Source organism: Anopheles arabiensis, chromosome 3 (assembly GCF_016920715.1).
Source record: "Anopheles arabiensis isolate DONGOLA chromosome 3, AaraD3, whole genome shotgun sequence".
Classification (NCBI taxonomy): Eukaryota; Metazoa; Arthropoda; class Insecta; order Diptera; family Culicidae; genus Anopheles; species Anopheles arabiensis.
Window position 1 is genome coordinate 5,756,066 of NC_053518.1, and position 23,262 is coordinate 5,779,327.

Consider the following 23,262-nt stretch of genomic DNA (forward strand, 5'->3'; position numbering starts at 1 on the left):
AACAAAACGAGTCAAATGCGGCACAACGTACAATGCAAAGAGGAGAATAATTTGCAATGAAGTTTGGTGTTCTTGAGATGCGGCATTCAGGAGGTATATACCTTGTGTACATTGTCACAGAGTGTGGATTCAACCTTTGGATTTGATAAAAAAAAACCATTTGTCCTCAAAATTAAACAGTTATGTACACCCCGTACGTTGCTCATTATTCATCTTAAATGTGTCAGCATGCGTTATTATGCAACATTCTAGACGCGATAAGAGCCCGGGTCTCTGTTGACTAAGACAAGTTACCCTATGCATTGCACCAGCAGCATGGAACACAGTCAGCCAGCCAGCCAGCCAGTCTGGTTAGATAAGTTTACTCCGTTTAACGGTGGTCTGACCGAGGATTTATTGATTTACGATCAGAACGTTTAAGCGCTAATGAACTGCTGGTAAGACGGTTTCTCAGCCTGCCTGCCGGATGCACGAGGATCGCTACAATCCGGTTAGGTAATAACGCGATGACCAATTAACGGTTTACATCTTTGTGACTCAATTAGCACCCCGGCTATGACCGTCGCAGAGCACACAGTGATGATGATGGAGCTTAGTAGTATTTTTGATCATCATAGATGCATACGGGAAGGTTCAATGATATGGTGAAGTCAGGGAAAGAGACTCATGAATATCAAAGTATTTACTTAACAACACAAAACACTTCTCCACAATGTATAGATCCTAATATCTCTTAGAGTTCGAGATATCAGACAGTAAAGCATGTAGTGAAAGGTTATTCCAACATCCACATAGTATCTTCTCCAAATCTTCAAAATACACAATGCAATCGAAAACAATGCCCAGCAAGATTTGCATCTCATCGATTGAACGCTCCAATTGGCATACTGTAACAGTAGCACAGACGAACACCTTCAACTCTGCAATCTATCTCCAACACATGGTCACTTTCATTGGGCCGCTTTGGAAACTTGACCTCTGCGCTCCAATAACTCTCTGCACGCCTTCCATTGACACCGGTGCGCTCGCCTTCATCGCCGGCAGATCGGCAGCCCGAGATGCCTTCAAAGCTGGCAAAAATTACACACACCTTTTCACGCACCCGTAAGTTCTCTCTCCCTCGCCCATTGCTATGGCATTGTCGCAAACGCAAAGGAAATGTGTTGCAATCTTCCCGTGTTTTCTAAACACACAACCTGTGCGATGCTCAGAGGGATTGTTGTGCTCATCAAGCGGTAAGACAAGCGGAACATACTTTGGAGGTGTAAGAGGGTTTTAATAAAAAAAAAAAACCACAACCCGCCTTGGCTGTATCGCCATGTCAAGTAATGCACATAGAGGACGGCGCTTTTTTGCAAGAAAACAAACGGATGCACCACATTGCGCCAGTGTGCGGTAGCAAAACAATCGCGAGCTGATGAGTCTTTTACAGTTCAGCTATTTCTACAAATCACGCTGGGGGTATCGGAGTGTAGATATCTACGCTATGGTGTAGATTATCTGCTTTGATCTATAGCTGTACCCATATGTGATTGCCAACTGCTGCTAAGTTGAGCGAAAAACGCGCTAGACCTCGTGGATGAATGGCAAAGATGTTGCTAAACAGTCACAATTGAGTACTGTGTTATGCAGATGTACAAAATATCCAGAATGTTACTACATGGTCATATGACCAAAGGTATATTATGATCCAACCATAAGCTATCACATCCATTCATACAGCCTGAAAGAGTCACCAAAACATTTCTTCTTCGCTTCTACCTGAACAACGCAAAAGGTGAATGGCACCGGGTGACAACTTGGTGCCCACATGGCAAAACGCGCACAGTACGCACAGTTTCAGCAAACAGACCGTAGGATGGTAATTGGATGCACTTCGTACACGTCCCCGTAGTTCAAACGGCATTTTCCAGTGAGGCCAGTGACATACGACGACTATTAACCTGCCTCTCTACATTGCATTTACCTTACTTTGGAAGCTTCCCCACTCACCTCAGAAGGACAGACAGAGATACAAGCATGAGTGTGTCGAATCCAAAGCCAACCGTGTTCGACAGCATCGCTCACCATGTTCAGCCAGCCATTGTTGCATTTCGAATTTCACCGTACATTTCAAACGATGTTGGAAAATGTCTCCTAAAGCCAGAGAAAACATTCCGACCGGCCCTTCACACAAAGGAAAGGCACTTGAGACAACTTAATAAGATTAGGTATCTGTCGGGGTATCCTGCACCGTCATAACAAAATCGAACGCCCGGTTGAATGCCAAAAGAAACAAACTAGTAAAACCGGAAGTCATCCCAAGTGAAATTGATACAAATTTCCTCACCGGCTGTTTGGGAAACTTTGCTTTGGTGCTGTTCCATCAATCACCCATAGTCGTGTTATTGTGCCAACCGCTCCCAGGTGAAGATATCGATCTTTCCAATATCGGCTACGATTAAATTAGGGTTAAGCCGTATAATGCTTACCCCGTAGGTAGTTATACTCTTTAAGCAAAGGTTAAAAGGTTGCTCCATTTCAGCGTGCTCTATTGGATGAAGTTATCCACCAGCAACCCAACATCTGACTCTGGCACCAAAAGTAGGCCCTTTTTATTTCATTCCCCGCCAACAATCTACCATCAGTTTGTTTTTGTGTTTTTTTTTTCGGTGCTGATGCAAACGGTTTTGGCAAAATGACTCAACTCCACTTAGAATTCACAACTTCGATGCACAAGCCAGGCTCGAGATCGTGTCCCGCTTCCCCTGAGTGTGTGTTGCAACCTTACCAAACTGAAAAAGGGGCTAAGAAATTTCGACTCAATTCCGAAACTGTTCTGGTAATATTTCTTTACGTTGCCACCGCTCCTCCCAAACGCGCACTTCGCTCCTTCTTTGGGCCCTACTCCATGTCTACAGACGTGTCGCCTTGCCGCGAGTATATATTTATCTCCCCGACAGTACAGCAAGCGTACAAGCAAGCGCAGCGTGCGGACTCCAGAAGGATGTGGCGGAAGAAATGGAACCTCTCGAAGGAACAATGAGCTCACGGCGGCGACTCAATCGTGATAATTTATGATCGTATCTCGGGTAACTTATTCACCACCCCATTTGCGATTCGGTGTTTCACATCTCGGTGCCATAATTTTTATGTACTGTTTTAGTTTCTTCACTGTCCTGTGAGGACCCGACAGAAACACTGTGCTCTGTCTACACTCAATTACCCTTGCGATGATTATTGGGAACTGCAGCGCCCTTAACTAGCCTATCTGGCTCGGGCTGGGGTGGTTCATTCCATCAGGACCTCTTACGGGTCAGTGGGACAGATATTGTCTAGGCCTCGCCGGTGACAGATGGCGTTCGTGCTTGGTACCCACCAATCCAGCGTGCTTCTCACCCCAGTGTGAACTCTGGCTTACCAGAAATCGTGAGTTCACAAATGTCACGCAGAGTCCCAATTTGCGTACCGTGATCGATTTGACCTGTCTCTTCCACGGACCCGTAACCCGAAACAAACGCCACCCCTCAACGGCCAGCATTCAGCTCCGTCATGGTTGCTAACGATGGCGGAACGGTTGATTAGGTACTGTGTATGGCCGGTGCGTGCCCAGCTGGCCAGCTTGCTCAAAAACTGTACTCACAATTTCCGATCGCAAACCTAGGCTCAAGTGTGCGTGTGGCACACGACCAACCAACAGTTCCCTAATAGCGGAGGGAGGAGGTCTGCTTTGACATTGACATTTACAGCACCGCCGGCAGAGACAGCAACAAATCGATAAATGGTCCTAAACTGGGCAAAACAATCCTCATCTTCGCGTGCAGCGGAACCGACCAAGTTCCAGTTGTGTCAATCAATCGATATCGGTCCGCGTACGCGGACTGTATGCGTGTGTCTGTGCAGGTTTGGGTAGGTTTGGGTAGGTTTGGGTAGGCCTGCGTGTCCGTCCCTCGGATATGACAGCCCTAATGACAGACTGTCACTTTGAAGGTCTGTCGGTGTGCGCAACTCGAGACCGGCCTAAATCGATCTTCTTCAGACATCGCCACAACAGTTGATCGATTGAGAGCGCCAAATTGCGTATGCCGTATCTGCCGATGGTGTACGTTACCTATTTTGATACGATAAAATGCGGAAGATACGGCTATCGGTACCACTGCGATACGGGAGGTCGAAACTGGAAATGCCTCCACTCTTCCCACACACCCTTTTTACCATCTGGCGGTTCTTTTGGGGCTGCTAGTATGGCTAATTGATACGTACATGTTGGCAGTTGGCAGAGCGTAAGTGTTATTAATATTTGCCTTCTACGCATCCATTTGCTATCGCTTTGGAAATAACAAACAGTGATATCTATAACAGGAACTGATTCTGTTCGCTTGTCATTCGTGCATTAAGTTACCACGTGTCGTTTAGATTTGTTGTGTACCAGTTTGCGTCACTCATTAACTGTCCTTCCTTTTCCCCTGTCCAAAAATTCATTCGAACTTAGCAACAAACGCAAACATTTCTATACTATCATCACTGCCGTTTGCATTAACGAATAGAGTTCCAAATTCGCATAGTTACATTGGCTCATCAAATGGAAAGCAGGTCATCACTTACTCACTCTCCAAAATCAAACCTTCAAATTTCATCTATCTATCTAGTCCATTGGCACAATATCCTTTACGCATAATGCAACGTCGACAATCGATTCCTCAATCCATATGATGTAATTCGCGGCAAGATGTGGATTCAATTTCTGCAGATGTTACTGAACATTACCGGGTAAAGTATCGTACCACTGATTGCTAATTATTCACAGCTAGTTATTGGCTCCCAGACTGTTGGGTTCTCTCACGTGGCTTTTCTTATTCACGTTTGTATGCCTGGTCTCGTATTTCACTGAATGTGATTCATTATTGCTACAATCGTCAGTGCTTGATGCCTATAGAGGCTCTCCAACATCACCCTATAGCAATTATTTGCAACCAACAGCATGCGAATCAATCATTGATAAACTCCGATACCGTTGAATCCCAATCTTTTAACTCAATATAACTGTTTCTTTGAGACATTATTACCAAAACCCGTATTAATGACATCCCGCTGGAGATGGAAATACAGACATTTCAGTACCAAAACATCACACTCATGGAGCAATAATGCAAGAGACACTCACAACTTCCTGTTGAACCCGGCCAAAAATGCTAATCGAGACAATTATACAGAACGGACTTTCTAGAACATCGTCCACATAGTAAACATCTATTCTAGCGTGCTATAATTTATGTTTACAAAATTACTACCACAAACACCGGTCAGTCAAGCCTTTAGAACACCGGGCGGCAAGCAATTATTCGGCGCCTCTCTGCTGTTGGGCAGAAAAGAAAGAAATAATTCGAGCCTTTCCTTTCTAGTAAGGTAAAAGAACTCATCACCGCCCAAATTAGGTACCAACATCATGCCTCATCCAAGAACGTTAGAATCAAAACGTCGAGCAAGAGAAAGAGAGCGTGTATAGAAGAGTTAGCGCGTAATAACACAGATGGAAAGTCGAGAAGCACTCAAGAACCTTCAATTTTCATTTCCTCCACGTCAACAGCTCGTGCGCCTTTCTAAAGAAAACAGCGAACGAATCGGTCAATTACGAAATTTACAAAACCAACGTGATCGAAATCTGAATCTGTATTGTTATGCCAAACAACGGCCAAACCTGGAATGAGGTTTCTACTGCGCCACTACCATATGTGCACCAGATCTCTGGCGTTCCCGGCAGCCAGATAGAACATGTAAATGGGTTCATTGAGCTTTCCAATTCGAAACAACAATACGCGAATAGCGCCACTGAAGGACCGTCGAACGGGTGTAGCAGCACAGCGCCGATCGGTCGGTTTCTTCACTTCCCAGGGAATCCATTTTGCAACACAAAATAACCCTACCTCCTCCGTTCAAGCCTCGACGAGTTCGGCGCCTCCAAACATCAACCAGTGTGCTTACAAGGGGTTCCCCCATCGGAGAACGATTCAACTCCAACGTCAGAACCTCACCTATCCGTGCACGGCGGCCACATACGGCGAGAATGATTCATACCGAAACTATTAAAACTACTTCAACCACGAACCATTCACGTGCGACACGGTCTCCTCAAGACAAACCGAGTTCTTTTGACGTAATGGTTGAGCGAGAAATAAAGTACGCGAGCTTGCTAGGCGTACCGTCAGTTTGCGCAATCAGGATTCCATCCACCAGAAACACTCCTTCACAGTTGAAACTGAAGACTTTAGACAAAAAAACGGAGCATTGCCTTCGGGTTCGACCACATCAACAATGGTCACTTATGACTATCAGATCAACCATCAACACAATCCATACATCCGTCTGATGTTTTACATCGTTAAAAACTGCGACCAGGGCCTGCAACTTTACAACGTCTTAGCAGCGACACTCCTTCCAACAGTAAGCCACAAATTGGTGCAATGTACCGTCTTTAACAGATTGAATAATGATCTTCAGCGTAGATCCAAACCCCCAACGGCTACTCATTAGGATTTTAACTACCAGTTTCAACAAAAATGCTCCCACAAGCTTTCTTCCTCACTCCATAACTAAACTCTTTCTTTGGATGAAGAAATGTCAAGAACCTTCCATTCGTCTCCTTCGCCGCTTACCAGCCACAGTGCTGCCACCAATGCCGTAGGTGAACCTACTTGATCTTGGGCGGTAGTTAAAGAGTTAAATGACCGTTTGCCAGCAACATTCAATAGCCAGCGGGAGGGTGGCCAATGCCAAAACTCACTCCAGCCTCAGCGCATCTTGGGCGGACAGGACACATTGTTTCCACAGCCCTGCACTTAATGAACAGGTTTTGAACTACACGAGCTGGCTATTTAATTGCAAATGCACATCACGCGGAACCAGAGGGACCAGAATATTAAATGAAGATTGCATTTGCTTCCCCTACAGCTGTTGCCAGGTTGGTTGGTTTGGTTCAGATCAATTGTCCGTGTGCATGATGCAACTAGGAAACACGAAGTGGAATCGATTTCCCGAAAACACTTCATGCCATCGTGTAGCCCTGCAGGGGGACATTTTCCTTCCACCGCCTGGAGGTTGCGGTTCCGGAGAGCAGGACAAACACAGGCAAGAAGACACGAGACAAATTGCATAACACAAAGAACTATAAAGCGCCTTTTTTGGAGAAAAGCATAAGGCAAACAAGCGAATGCACGAAAACCATATAAACTGCCGACGTTGCTTGAGGCTAGTCGGTTGGGAAGGTGGTACTGATCTAATCCTCTGAACTCTCGCTTGATGGGCATATGCTTGCACACACTCGCTGTGGTAGGACTGTCCGGCGACTTGCAAAACGCATAAATTTGCAAATCACAACCATCTCACCCTTACTCTGTCCTACGAAACTAGCGTGACTGAGGAGGAAGTGGAGGAGAAGTATTGTTTATACTGCTGTTTCCTAAGATAGTATAGTTCCTTCGTCTGTACAGGGAGCAACGACTGAGTTTCAGTAAAGCTATGTGTACCTTGTGGATTCAAAGTCGTTGGAAGTCCCTAAAGTCCACCTAAGCTTCAACCACAATCCATCGCAAGAACAGTCCACAATACCTTTAATGCTCACCCAGGAGTGTGGTGACAATTTTGGCGCCCAAGCTGGCGACCGTAAGACAAGCTATAACACAAACATACATACACACACACACACACACACAATCATACACTATCGAGTCTTTAAAGGTCAGCAGTAGCGAGGCCCGTCGAAGTCGGCCAAGCGCTGGCGCCATCCAGCGGCTTGTCTGTCCCAAACGAGCCTGCTCGTGAATCATGAAGCTGTAGCTCACGAAATAAATTCATCATTCTTGCGGTGCATAGGGTTCTGCTGAAAGTTATGTTGACATCCAGTATTAAGATTGAAACCATTAAGGGGTGTGGAAAGCAGTTCTCTGTGTTTGTAGACTTGTATAATTCAAGATGTATTGATGCCTCAGAGACGTTGGAAATGATCGGAGAATCTGTAACAACATATTACTAACCATGCCGGATATGCCATAAGTATGATCAATCATAGTCGCATTACCTCCATTTCATAGAGTATAAACACAACGTCATCGCATACTTTGTTATCAGAAAGACGATAAAAATGGGAAACTTAGATAAGGAATGTGATTCCCAGAACTACCAGGCATCCCACCAATTTGCTATAGTCTCATGCAAAGAATGACTTGACAATTTTCCACTACAGAGCCAGTAGTCCCAAAAAAAATCCCCCCAGTATATGTGTTCCATCCTACATTTTTAAAAGTCCAACGCACCCCTAGGGCAACGTTCCCAGCGGATGGAGCTATTTTAGGAAGGAGACACCGCTGGCTGCTCCCTAGCTGCTTGCGTTGGGTGGAATTAGCTCACTGGTATTAAAAATAAATTTGTTCCCATCGGCTAATCGAACCTCGGACCGAGCACAACGCACCGGTATGTAACACGAGAAAGCCCCCACAAAGCAAGCGAACTGTTTCCCATTACCAACACGACGTGGACGCCGACAACGACGACGACGCATTGAGATATTGGAGATCCGGTGTATTTTGGGGACACGTTTGGCCTACTAACAGAGCCCTCCCGTACGCGATGCACTACTATTTCTGGAACACGACAAATAGCTACATCAATTAACCTCAAGATCTCGGTTCCATTCTCAAATATGTGGCCTCTTACCTAGATCCCAGATCACAGTTTCGATCCAGACTGCATTGCAAAAAAACAAGTCAAACATTTTGTAACAAATTCGCCTGCCCCAACGCCGTTTCGTGATTTGTGAAACTCCATTTCATCTTGGTGATAAATGTTACAGCAGCGGCCAGCTTTATCGATCTGCGGCTGCACTCAATACCGCACAGCACGCGCATTGCGGCAAAGTAATAATAAGCGGGTTTCAATCAAACTCTTCCGTCCAAACTTGCACGGTCTCCATAGCAAGGGGAGCCAACAACAGCTAAAATGGTTCGTTTTTTGCAATATTCACGAAAAATGTAAAGTAAGGCAATCTTTCGTCATAGGCGCTGTCAAAAGCTTGACAGTTTTGAGCCTCATTACCAGGCTGAATATGAAATGGAAAAAGAAGAAGAAAACAAAACAAGTTACCCGTACCCTCAAGACGATGATGCCGGTTTGCAAAACTTTATTGGATGAAAAGTCGTGTAGCCGGCAGCGGCAGCACACTGCCTTGCTCTCTTGCGTGATGGAGAAATTGCTCGCTTTCGGGCCCGCCGGTCCAAGTGACCTAACGTTTTGGTATAGCGCTGCTGCTCTTCCCAGCCAGCTCGAAAGGAGGCATCTCACCTAGGACAGGCAGCAGCCCGCTTATTGAACGATGCATGTTTAGCGACACTTAAGCAAGAGCCCACTCTGTTCCAGCAACTGCCCGCCGGCTTCTCCGAGGTCCGTCCGAGTCGGGCAAAAGCAAACCGAAGCCGTGAGAAATTTTCCTTCCAGTATGCCACCCGCCATTCCCAGCTGAATGGGGAGCAGAGCCTTAGGATCGCGCCCCGTGTCCGGTAGCAACACGGCGTCTGCCACACAATCAGCCCCCGTTCCTAGAGGGGGTGGGTTTTGCAAACATACCAGCGCTCGGCGTGCGGCAAAAGACGGCAGAACCTACGGAGGTGTCTAAAGAAGGACCACCGTACCCCGCCTTCCGACCGGTAGGCATAAAGGCCCTCCGCCGCCGGACACAGCAGCCATCAATCGGCGGCTAAACTTTGGGTCGCGGTTTTGAAATGGTAATACTTTGGCAGTGTTTATCTGGCGAAAAAACAGCAGTTACCTCACTGCGCACGCCGGCTTGGTGGTAATACAGCGCAGAAAAATCCATACCCCTGCATAACGGAATGGTCATTCGAACATTGGCAATACTTCGACGGAGCTTTCTTCGCCCAAGCCGCCGCCGGGCTGAAATCGAAAGTGCACGATTTTAATTGTCGTGATCAATTAAAATGCAAACTTCTCTCGCCTTCTTCGCCCGTGCACACAACGTTTGCCCGCGTCGTGCGGTTTCTCGCAACAGTAAGCTTCTGTTGTCTGGGTTTCTTCGTTCGCTCCGGAAGAAAGAGGGCGGACGACTGCGGAAAAGGTTATTTCGGCTGTTTTGCCCAGTTTGCTAAATTGATACCATCCTCCGACCATCCCTCCCAACATTCCGGTGGCTGTGGTGTCGAAGCAGCGTGTAAAATGCCTCCTCCCCCCAATGGGAAGTTGCGTACCTTGGAGTTGCATTTGCTCGGAAATGTTAGGCGGAAGTACGCCTAACAAAGGCTTTCCAGCAGTCCTCGTGGATGTGTCCGCCCTGCCGCGTAAAGATGAACGGACTATGTAATGGACGCCTGGGCTGGCGCTCGATCGTATGACGGTTTCAAACCCTTCCTCCCGCCCTCGACCTAACTTTCTATTTTGGACAGACGAAAAAACCAGCCCGCCCGCCCCGAGAGACGATCCCCTCAGCATCTGCACGCGGTATGTACACGCAGAAAGGATGTGATTATGTCGACAAACCACTCCACACGCGAAATTATCCACCTCAGAGTCTCCCTCACCGTTCGATGCACAGGTTTATGTAGTTCGCATGTGTGCAAACAATTTCCCGACTGCCAGCCCCTACCCTACCCTGTTGCGTCCATTTGAGCGCCGAGTGGCCTTAGCAATTTTGCGTGAGTGTGTTGCAAAATATCATCAACAGCGATCATTTCCAAGCCACACTGCAACCGCAAAGTTCACGCAAAGGTTCCGCCTGGTGGGCTGAAATCGAAAGTGAACTTCATCGGCGATAACATTGTGCTGCGATCCGTACACACCGCTACATCTACGGCCTACACCTTGACCGGCCCAAAAGCGTAGGGCGGTAACGGTTTGGAGAGACCCACCGCCGTCGGACCAGACTAATGCGCACCCTTGAAATGTCTTGTCCCGCTTGGCGCACTTGGCGGAGGGAAAATGCGAATCAACCTTTGCCGTGATCCGTCTTCCGCCCCACAACCGCCTTGCTGTGCGCTACACGCTGCTTTATGGGCGGAATGGGGAAAATCACCACACCATAAGCGAGTAAATGGATGCACCATACAAACTGACCAATGATCGGCCATCGAGACCTTACCCAAATTATACCGCAGCCTGATGGTTTAAGTACTCGGTGGCAAACAAGGAACGTACAGCGACCGTGCAGAACGTGCGTACTCTCTGCTGTAACCGAAGCAGCGTAATTCGGCTTTCTCCGCGTTGGGTTTTGGCGGAGATATGCATTTCCCATAGAGACGTAGGCCGGCTATCAAGCCGTGGCAGCAGTTGAGGTGTTCAACAAATCCGCACTTAACGCATCGAAAGCTCAAATTCTATTTAATAGCTGGGTGTGGCGTGTGGTATTGCTGCAATGAGATAATCACAACATTGAACCCAGCAATCCAGTAGCAGGAGACAAGACGCCACCAACGTGCGCGGGCCGGTGTGGTTATTGCATTCAATTTGCAACCGTTTCGCAGGCGCCCCTTCTGGTAGCGGGACCGTGAAAGGCGCTACCGGTAGCGACTCCACAGGCTACACCTTAAGCATCGTGGTACACAGCGGTACAGCAAGTGCCTCGAAGGTGCTGAGGCGTGTGTATAAATAATCATTAATCATAGTCATTTCATGGTGCATGCTTCGTTGCCTGAAGGCTAAACATCGGCTTGTGCCTAAGTACATCCTTTCGCGGTGCCAATTCCAAGGAAATGCCAAATAAAAGATCACAGGAACTTTGTCGGGTCATGTTCAGCTCCTATAATGCAAAAAGACTGCTTCATTGTTAGTTGGGAAGGACATAACTCACATATGAAGTTTTATAATTACAACACATCTTGCAGCAATTTTAACACACAAAGCAGTGCTAGAAAAGCGAAAGGATTAGACATTGAACTCAAGATGCTATTTTCTTGTTTGATGTTTCGCTTTTCTTTTCCAACCGGTTAATGTCTACCTGTCTAGCGCAAACTTCTATTGCTGCACTCTTATTCTGACAACCGTCTGACGACGCTCTCCTTTGTATTTTCAAGCCTAGTCCGAGTTACGATCGACAGTTTGATCTCCTAGCAGGTCTCCCTTAACGTACCCCACCGGTCTAGGTGTGCTAGGTAAAAGTATCTACACACTGGAATTCCACACTAATTGTTGCCGGACGGACAGCTGCGGTTGGCACATGGCATGGGCACATTGGGCACTCCTTGCTCGTACGTCGTCTGTGTACTGCTACCCACATGCACACGCCACTGAGCACACGATGACCGTGAACTTTCGCCTACTTGATTTTACATACGAAAAGCAAAACAACTACTCTCCCTAGGGGGCAAGCAGAACGAGGAGCAGGAGAGCCGCTTTGTACGTGTCAACTCACGCGCATCCAGCATCCCTTGCATGCTCCCCATTCAGCATCCCTTTTGCATCGAAAAGCGGGTGATCATTGCAGAGCACCGACCACGAACCAGCAGTGTGCAAAAGGGTTGAATATAATTCCAATTTCACCCTGCCCATGATCGTGCGATCACACGCTCGTTTGCGTTTCTGATGCGGAAAATGCATTTACTCGTCCATTCGATCATACACCCGTATGTGTTTGTGTGTCCCCTTCCGTACGCGTTAGTAGTAAGCTCGTATGCGGCACAGAAGGGGCCACACATTCCCTGAAACGCGAGCCGGGGTTAACCAGCTGGAAGGATGACAACGATCGGGAAAAACTGTGCCATCAGTGAACGTGCATCTAGAAATTCGAGACCGCACACTCGCTCGCTAGCGTCTCCCCGCGCACTGGCAGAAAACTTTCGCTCTCGCAAATGGGGAAAAAGTAGATTTACCACATTGCTGACCGTCGATGCAGCGTTGCCAATGTACTAAATTCGACAGTTTTTTGTCTTTTGTCAGGGAAATCTTCTGGATGCGATAAAGAAGCATTACACTACTACTACTCCTTTAATTATCTTCTGATGCTACTTCCAATTAATGATCATGAATGTAGGCATGAGAATTTAATAGGCGATTTAATCTAATATTTCTCATGACCCTGGGCATTGACCTTAAGCATCATTTCAATAGATCCTCACACTTCGTGCATTACTTTTTAATGTGGAGTCGAAAGCAGCAGGAAAAGCATCAATACATCCACCACCAACTCCAACTTTCAAACAACCGATTTGTCCTCAGGCAGCATCCCCACGATTGCACTATCAATTATGATGACCATTTTGAACTACAGCGTCATATTCCGACACAACATCCGAAATAGGCTATAAACACGGATATTAAATCGATAAAAATAAAGCCACTCTTTCTCTTAACCCCCCCTCCGCACTAAGGCTGGGAAAGGTGAGGTCGCAATCGGTGTGCATTGATGACGTGAGAGGAAGGAGCCCCTGGGACATCGAGTATAGAAGTATGCAAAGACCCCCTTCCCCATTCCTTCCCCACAATCGATCAGGTCTCTGTGCTGTGCAATCGTGCCTAATCGTGAGTCGCGCGATCTCAAATATGGGTCAAAAGAATCTTTATTCTCACGCCCCCAAACGATCGCGCTCACACTCCGCACTACCTTTCGGGGAGACTCTGGACTGGACGGAGAAAATTTCTTCCACTCTAGGGAGGGAAGTGGGGGAGCTTTTGTGATACGACACGAGCCCCAACGTCGCACACACGCTTAGAGGCCCACGGCATGGAACCGTATCATGAATTTCACTCCGACCCTACTGGGGCCGTATTTCACATCACAAGCCTTGAGGCCTGTTGGGGGCCCTCTCGGAATAACCCGTGCATAAACTATACGGCATGAGTGTGTGTGTGTGTGTGTGTGTGTGCTTCCAGGCTAATTTGGAAACACACGCCACTGCAGCCCCGATGGTACCTGAAGATCCAGCAGTGGGCCTTTCTTCCGCAAGCGCTCGTTTTGCAATGGATAGTGGATTTTTATTGAAGAAAAAAATATGGAAATAATCTAGCACACGAAAGTGCAGACACCCATAGCTCCGGGGACAGAAAGTTGTTGATTCCCATAAGCTGCGCGACGGTACTACCCTAACCTAGCTTAACCTTGCTGCATCATCGATCGACGCTGTGAGCGGATCTTCAGCGATCAACAGGCCCCTAATACTGGCCCCGCTGTTGTGAGCTTCGGAATTATTTACCGCGTAGTTTAGAGACAGACCCCGCATAGCCAGAAGCGATACAATAACCAGCCCGATCCGTACAAGAGTGTTCCAGTGTTGGGCCATTGCTACATGCAGAGGCCTTCTCGCTGACGCTTTCTTTTCCTTCTCCTTAGAGTTTGAAGAAAAATAAGAAACAAGATCCAACATAGCGTGATAAAGCTCTAAGCATCAAGTGTCAAACACGCGGGATACGTACTCGAGCCTTACAGCCACAGTTTCCATCTAGTATCAGCGAGCGAGAATCATGAATGAACGTGGCGGCTCTCGACGTTAAGCTTTTTGGAGCCCTACTTTCAAGCTTGATCAGTGGGTACCACTGACCATAAGATCGTCTAAATAAATGACTCTCCGCGTGTAATGGTGCGGCTACATGATCGCTTCGTTCGCTCCGGGGCACAAACGATCGACAAGCGAATGAACCTAAAGCCCACATTCAAACACATTAGCACAAAGTCTCAAACACTTCGCCGCACCCTCTTCGAACAAGGCTTCTTTGCTACCAACCGTAAGATTACATGCAGTGATACACGCGTCTTCAGCCAGCCTCACTGCTCCTCTAGCTGATACTCTTTCCGTAGAGCCTTCGTATAGACGACCCGACACACTACGCCATATGAACGTTCTCTGTCCTACACATCCACAAACGCCACCGTAATCACAATGATTAGGAATCAAACGCCTCCACAGTTTGGAAAGGAACCTAGACCAGAAAATTCACTATTACAGTTACCAGTTATCAAAAGCATTGGAGAGTATTGGCAGAAAGGCTATGCAAATCTGCTTTCTAGGCAGCACCATTGAACCGGAAAAAAGCGTTGGCATTTCATCTCTCAATTACTGAGCTCCTACTGGCTTGAGGCAACCAAAACCCGAAACAAAGTAACCTTTTCTGCCGAACAAAGAACTTGCTGCCTTGTGAACGGAAACAACCTGTTTGCGTACTGACACCTCTAGGCTCCCTCTCTATGGGATTTGAGGACGATGGGAAAAAAGGTAGCAATAATCATAAATAGGTCACTCGGATACTGGGATATGATGCCGTACAGAGAGCATCCTACGGCGTGGAGTTGTAAAACGGAACAACAAGGAAATTGCTACTATCGACGGTAGATCGCGAACGTCTCAGATTGTGGTGCCTGCAGTTGGATTGTTTTATTGCATCTTCAGGATGAAGCTCTCGGAGGCAACTTCTCATACTCAAGACCAATTCTCTATCGGTTGACCCATTTTCGAAAAGGAATGTACGCCCAACCGTAGGGTCGAAAGGAGTCAAACCGCAATCGGCTGACGAACGTAATGAACAAATTTACCTAAATATAGACACTAACTGTGCTCGTCACTCATGCAAACTCTACCGGGTAGCTAGCTAGTCAAAAGTGAAAGGATGTATGAATTGAATGCTCGTTGCATTATGTTTCTTTTTATCATTATTGACGGGTCGTTAAGAAATTTATTTTCCTGACCCCCACAACATCGGCAAACCAGCCCAAAGCCCCACCTTCAATAAATCAATCCGCTCGATAATGGATTATTTAAAGCCATAAAATGATAACCTTACTGGTTTCAAATTTTACTGCCTCAATGGTTGGGGTGGTCACCGTAAAACACAGTGGGTAACGAGTGCAAAGATGTTGTGGGTTTTTTTTACGATCAGGTACGGTTCCTCGCGTATGGCCGGAAATTACACACAAGAACAAAATAGCAACGCATCGCTAACCAGTACAAAAGACGACTCGTGTAGGCGAGGGAAGACAAAGACAGGCACAACATCCCACGAACAGTCGCCACCGGTGAGCTGCGACCACCAACATATCTCACGGGACGATCCTTCGGGATATAGTCATCCAATTAGACGCATAAAAAATCTATCCATATTTCATCCATTTTAAGACCTTTCTCCTTCTTTCGACCTGTCACGCTGCTATCTCAATGAGCCAAGCCTATCCCACCGCCGTGTACTGTGGTCGGAACAACTTTTCTGAGCCTGGGCCATACACAGGTGCATACGATCATCGAGTTTGTCTTGGGGGATTTATTTATCGACTTATGGCATCACACACGAGCCATTCGGTGCATTCACACGGGCCCAACCCTTTTTCTCTTGAACTTGACCTTTCCACTGGTTTATCTTGTCTGTTCTTTCATATCCATAGGGCCATGCTGAGAGAAACAAAGAATCAATAACTTATTGGAATTATCACTCTCGTAAGCTCCAATCATCCTACGTTCTTCCTCTGTGAGCACAGGCCCACCAGGAAAGAATTATTATAACTTAGTTTTCCAGGTTGTCTGTCGCTAGATCTTACTTTGTTTGTGTATTAAATTTTATGGAATGCTAGGAAAACAATCAAACATGAAACAATACAAGCCCACACCATCCAACAAAAACAATTCTATAACGATCAATACTAAAACACGGATTTCAGTTTATAGTTAACATTCACCACATTCTAGTAGAAGCGGTTTAATTGTTTGCTGTTAGGCGTGCAGACGCAACGCTTTTCCTTCCCTCTTCATATCAGCGATAAGCATCTTCCAAACGAATTCCATTCCATATGTTTTTACTGATTCAATTATCATTCCAGCGACCAACCGAACACCCTCCTCTCCTAGCCAGCCATTGATCGAAACTTCATTCAACAAAACAACCACAACAAAACAATTTAGATTGGCAATCTCTAATGCCTCTCGAATGCTCAGGACCCTTGCTTCGACTCTCTGCTCCAAAGCAGTGCACCACCTTCCTGCTAGTTGGTGAGTTCGCCCGTCGAAAGTGAAACCATCCAACTAGCCATTCTTCACCTGCTTTGCTGGCTAGCTTTATTGCACTCTACACCCCGAAAAACCGGGCCATACCTACAGAGACCAACCAAACATCGTTAGCTAACGTGCGTCAGGTCGTAGCGCGTTCGGTCGAGTGGAAACATCGACGCGAGCAGACGACGAACTTGACCGTGACGGTTTACTCAACGGCTTCCCGTTAGTCTTGCAAAAGTATCAGCTGAGCCGTGTGCGGAGCGGCTCGTCTATCTCGCGTTCCAGAGGTTTGCCCGCGGAATAAACAAACCCACGTACAAACTGTCTTGAAATTCGAGAAACGTGATTTGCGAAAATCGAAAGAAAAAGCTAACACGCTAATGCTTACTCCCGTCCCCGTCGCTGTCACAACGTGTCGACGGTTATCCCGGCGTGCCGAAAAATACCAAACCATTCGTTCACTGCTTTCGGCCCGTTCCGTTCCGGCCGCTACTAACGGGAAATGCAAACGCAACGGCACCTAATGTCCGCATCCGAGGCCGGTACGACTCGGGTCAGCGCTGTAATTACATGATCGCGATAGCGCGACTTATCTACCACTTTTAATCAGATGTGATTTAATTACACATTGAAACGCAGGCACTTGACGGAAGCGGGATGCCACAGTCGCCCGTGGCTGTACGCATATACGCAGGAAGAGATGTGTTAGGACCTGGCCGTAAGCGATCACAGCCCGCGACGATGTTTGTCTCTCGCAGTGGTGAAATCGTTCGTCGAGCGATAACAACACCGAGATGATAGAGGGACAACACCGACGTATCTCAATCTGGCAGTGCGTAATGCAAACCCACTCTTCGCTCGGCCGCTCGCAGAATCGCTCCTCGACGTCATCTCGGGCCAGTGGCAAAGTGCGACGAATACTCACCTTTTTCTGGGTCGATGGAATGCACAGCTCCTTATCTGTGGGTGAGAAAAGACGGAGAAGAAAACAAACAATCTTTAGTACATCTGTGCCATGCTCGTACAAGGTTTTGCATTGCGTGTGATAACGCAGAGAAAGAAAACAATCTTCTACTACAGACTACACATTCAATGATAAAAACAGATTGCTTCACCTGAAAGTTGTCGCACGATGAGAGGGCTCCGAAATTTTTAAAAACACACACCGGAACCTCGAGAGTCTTTGCCGAGCTAAGAAGCCGGAAAACATATTCAATATTTAATTAATCAACTCGCCCCCTTCTCCCCGGCGAAGGCTTAATGAGGCGTGAATAGAATGGATTAAGGCAATCAAACTCAACAACACAGTATCGTGTCGGTGCTTCCAAACCATTGGAATGGCGTTGCATCAAATCGAATTCCCTCCCGCGGTACGATAGCTGAACCATAAATTTTCCGACTCTATTCCACTCAATCAAGAATTTTATCACGCAAGGAGCGAGACTCATTAAAATAAAACGGATCGTAATGATGCGCTCCCCGGTGGTTCCCGTAAGCCACGATACGATGACAGCTGTATTTCCCACAGCGACCACAACGGCTCCGATCGATCGTTTCCTATGTTGCCTACAATACTCTCTCGGCTATCAAATCTGAGTGGAGATGTCTTGTCAGCCGAAAACAGGTGCGTTGGGAAATGACGCGGTGTAATCTTCAGAACCACCTTTCTCTCAGGCGAATGGAAAAGAATTTCTGAGCTGTCTGTGAACTTACGCCGCCAACTTACTGCGCGTTCGAGTGCCGAAAGCGCTCCAAATAAGAAACTTCAGGGAAACAAAGCTTAAGAAGCAGAGAAGAATTGAAATCGGAAAACCGGTCGTTCGATATCACCGGACATGCATGCAACAGACGCCAAAACCGGACACCGTGGACCACCACCGCCGCCGAGAAGCATCCTGTGCAGCAGGGGACAAGTGTTACAGGCCGTTCTGGCCCTTTGGACTCTCCGTGACTTATACCGCCCGTGTCGCAACCGATATCCATGGACTGATTTATTGCCCTTCCCTGGGCCGGGACACAGAAAAAAAGCGTCGGCCCACACCATCCGGGTAAAACGTCAGCGGACCCACGGCACAACACTACTCATTGGATGTGGATTACAATTTATTCAATTCCAACTTCACCGCAAGCCCTGTTGTTCCGCGCAAGAAGGACTTTAATCACCCTGGTGTGTAAGCAGTTCTAGAGGAGTTGCTTTTCGGCAGACTCCCTGACTGTTTGCCTTTTGATCCCGCACAACAAACCCGACCATCGAGAGTCCTCGCGCAAAGTCCGACAGCTACCGACAGCGCGGCGACATGATATCTCTGAGCCCGACCGAAAGACTACTGCCGCCGACCGTTGATGGTAAAAATGAAAGGTGTTGTTACGGACACACGGCCGCTTGACTTGTTTGTTTGTTTGTTTACTTAATTATTCACGATTATTTACTTTACCCGGCGGGATTACAATGTTGCCATCAGAGGTGTGTATAGTGGAATGATCTCTCACTTTTTTGTATGCATTTTACTCTCTGTTTTGCCACAGTTGCAGACCGCTACTCGTGTTGCATTTACACCATTCCCCTCAAAGCAGCCGCTAAAGTGGTGGTAAGTTCATTGACAGCGCAATTCTTGGTCGGTGCTTTCATGTGACGATACGAAGTAATGATCACTTACAAACAAGTCGTGACCAAAATATCTTAAACTGAAGTCATGCATAGTTCAATTAGATCATGAACAGAAACAGCCCCTTTTATGGTGCAAACGGTTGAGTGTTGTGCATTATGAGCAAATTCCAATCAATACTACTTATTTTGTAATAATCAGCATCTACTTAACTCCTGCTTATACACACATGTATACATGATCACGTGAGGTGAGGCTTAATTTCCGACAGCCCTTACCTACTTTCTACCGCCATGAAGTTACCATCACAGTAAAAGCGCACGCCATAAGCACCACCACCGGCCGAACGTAACCTCCAAAATATCTTAACGCCTTGGGTCAAGCCAACTTCACCCGGCGGGGGAGGCCATTGCTCCAGTTTACGGCATAGTGTGTAAGACCATTTCGTAAAACGTAAAACACCATCTTCTCCGGGCGGTAAAGCGCAACTCACGCCCCGCGAGCGGAAACTACCTCTTCCAAAACATAATGCTCTTTCCGACGCCTCACACAGACCCGGCATCAACTTCGCGAAGAAGTCTCATTGGTGCGCCTGAGCGATTTTACAAACCTTGGCCTCGCCTAGACAATCGAGCTGTTCGAGCTATGGCGTGGCCGCGTACGTCGATTATCGTATCGCTGCTAATCACTGCTATTTCGACTGATGAGCCTCCCCATTGCAATAGGTGGGCTTTTCTCGCTCTTGCGTTTTCCAACTCCAACATTCAGTTCGAACAGTTCAATAAAGATGCCGGCTGGCAGACAAGGACGAGGCAGGAAATTCGACGGCAACAGGCGGAACCCATCCACTAACCTAGATTCTAACCTCAACCTACAAAAAACAAACACTCTCGTAGCAAAGCTAGCCGTGCTTACTTTTATTAGCCATCGGCGGATAGCTCTTTGCAGCACACGAACAGGCAATCGATCGAGCGAGAGCTGTAAAAACCGTCTTCAAGCGTCTAATCGAACGGTTATATCCCTCGCAGCGACACGTTCTGAAGAGAATAGACTCATTTAGTCTTAAAATATAATCAGCACAACACTCGTAATTGAAAGGCGGGCCTCAGACATCCAAGTGACATCATCCGTGAGCCCTTTTCGCACAGCGACGGAGCTCAAAGCCCGGGCTCTTGAGGCGTGAAAGCCAACCAACCCCCGTTTAGTTCCACCTGGTCCCAGCAACGATATCAGTAATTAATTACTTCCACCCTCGGTAAAACAATTGCATTGTTCTAGAAGCCCGGTGCACAACTAACACAGAACGTCACCTCACTGGGCCGTGGATCGAACAGCTGAAAAATGGTGGTGGTGGTCTTTTGGACGACGTTTCGCTGATTCCTGCACCAATCCATGGGAAGGTGCGTCTCGTTCATTGAGTGAATTCTTCGCATAGCCGTGCCGTACCTCGTTAAAGGGGAAGCGATCTATGCACACCTTCTAGTATCAGCTGATAGTTTACCGTTAACAGAGGTTCATCGGTGCATGATGTAATTGCAGCAAGAACGGCTTGAACACCCAGTGCACACGATCGGCACTTGCAAAAACACTTCAAAGATTAAGCAGCACAACAGAGGTGAGAAGCGATATGAAATTAAAGCTCTCTACGCTCCTTACGACTACATTCTTCCAGAAACAAGAAACAAGACCCCCTAAATCAACTCACACTCCCAGCGCCCCTGCGTGTGGACGATTTATTCCTGTCGAAAAGATTTATGTAATTAATCTCGCACCATCGGTAACTGCAATGCAGCACTGTAATCACTCCTTCTCTCACGCTACTTTCACCCAATTTGGCTTTTGCCAAAATTGTTCCACTGTCCGAGAACGAAGTGCGCCACAACAATTTGGTATCAGCCTAAAGTGGAAGAGGAAAAACCAAAATGAATGCGAAAAAATGCACCGCGGGGTGCACGCGGTCCACTCGCGTTCACTTGTGGAGTGACCAGTTGTTCTTATCACGTGGCCTCCATCGGACGGTAGTAGTTCGATGGGAGCACGAGAGATATGCATTCCCTTCCCAAATTGCGGGCCGAGGAATTTCTCTTTCACCGAATGCCTCCCAGAAATTGAGGCGGGAGTCGTAATAAAAGGAACCTGTTGCTCCAAAACCAACAGCTGAATTGCTTTGCAGATATATCAATAGGTATGCTTCAGCAGGTTAGTGGCAATAAGGTTAACGACGGTCGTGGAAACTGCAGCAAGAAGTGAAGGTTAAAGGTTCGAGGTGAACTACATTATTTTGATTGAATTATTGCTACAGTTTATCGCTCATATTATTTATATGAGTTGCATTACTTTCTACTAGAAACCCCTTGTTCTTCACTCTCCATTAGGCACGTGTTACTATGATACATTCGATGTTGTGACCCGGACACGTAATGAGAACAGGTCAACAAAGCAATCAACCAGAAAGGGAGTGCGCACACTGAAAGCAAAACTAAACTCTCATCCTGCACAATGCAACATGCAGCTTGCTTAAAGCATCGCCTAGGGCAAATCCCATGACATAATTTTGTGGTGCGAAGACCTAAATAAACCATCCATCCTGCTTCGTCGTCAGTAGGGTAATAGAAAGGTAAACATGATTGATTAGCATCTTCCATTGCACATAGTTCATCAGCATGCACATGCAAAACAAATGCAACTAGTTCTGTACTACCGTCATCCGCTACCCGGTTTTACTTTTTTCCCATCGCATCGCCGAAGAAAGTTGACTGCAACAGAACTCTTACATCGAGGTTCCATAACATCGATACCGAACATCTTCCCGTACAAAGAAAGAAGATCATCGTATGCTAATAACTGGAGCAAGCGCTGAAACACAAACACAACAAACCAAACGCTCTGCAACAGCCGGGAGATCCATCAACGGGCCACTCGTAATGCATCTGCTTAACCATAATTATGATGTCGAGCATGTTTGAAAGCGAACGACGCAACGACGCTGCAGGTTGGATGCTGTTGCGTGCAGTTCGGGGCGCGAGAAAAATCCATAGCCCGAGTGGGAGTACTGTGCATTGCTTCTTCGTGGCGGGAAAATATATTCCTACTTCCCCACACCGATAGGAGGAAAACCGGAGCACTCAATCGTTATGCTAGTTAGTATGAAACATGCTGCGTGCACTTGCGTAAGTATGTTTGTACAATAAAGGCGCTTCCTTGGAGTTTCATGCGCTTACATCTTCATCAGCGATGATGTCGGGGTACCGAACAACCTGGATGTTTTAAATATAAGACCACGGCGCTGTGTTCTAGTTTCCAAATTACCAAACGACCTGCATGGCCTCACTTCCTGGTACAAAACTATGTGATCAGAAAACCTTGTTCTTAGTGCACAGCATTGATCGCAAGGTCATACGAATTTTCCACAGAATAAATTCAAAAACTCCACTCGTCTGTAAAATTACAAACTCAACTAACATCGAAATCAATTTCCCCTTGTACCAACAAGCTTTAATTGATAGCATTAAAAGCGTACGACGCTCGGTTCGCCCATTAAAGCAGCCAGACCTTCGGCGAGCTCAAAGCGGCTTTACAAAACACATCCAATAATGATCGGAAAGCCCACGCCCACGGTTCTTTAAAAAACAACAACACAAAACCATCACTCTAATGAATCGAATCACAAATGATTCCGAGCCTAATCCAATAAAGCAAACCGGCACCGG

The 23,262-nt window shown here is 46.9% G+C and overlaps 1 protein-coding gene across 8 annotated transcripts in view; it reads right to left on the reverse strand.

Annotated features, from left to right (window-relative positions):
* The window catches only part of LOC120899825 (protein spire), a 119,230-nt gene that overhangs the window by 68,343 nt on the left and 27,625 nt on the right, over positions 1 to 23,262 (reverse strand). For all 8 annotated transcript variants that reach the window (XM_040306077.1, XM_040306078.1, XM_040306081.1 and 5 more), the window contains exon 3: positions 17,872 to 17,906. In XM_040306077.1, coding sequence (XP_040162011.1) covers positions 17,872 to 17,906 — 35 coding nt within the window. The remainder of the gene's footprint in view (positions 1 to 17,871; positions 17,907 to 23,262) is intronic.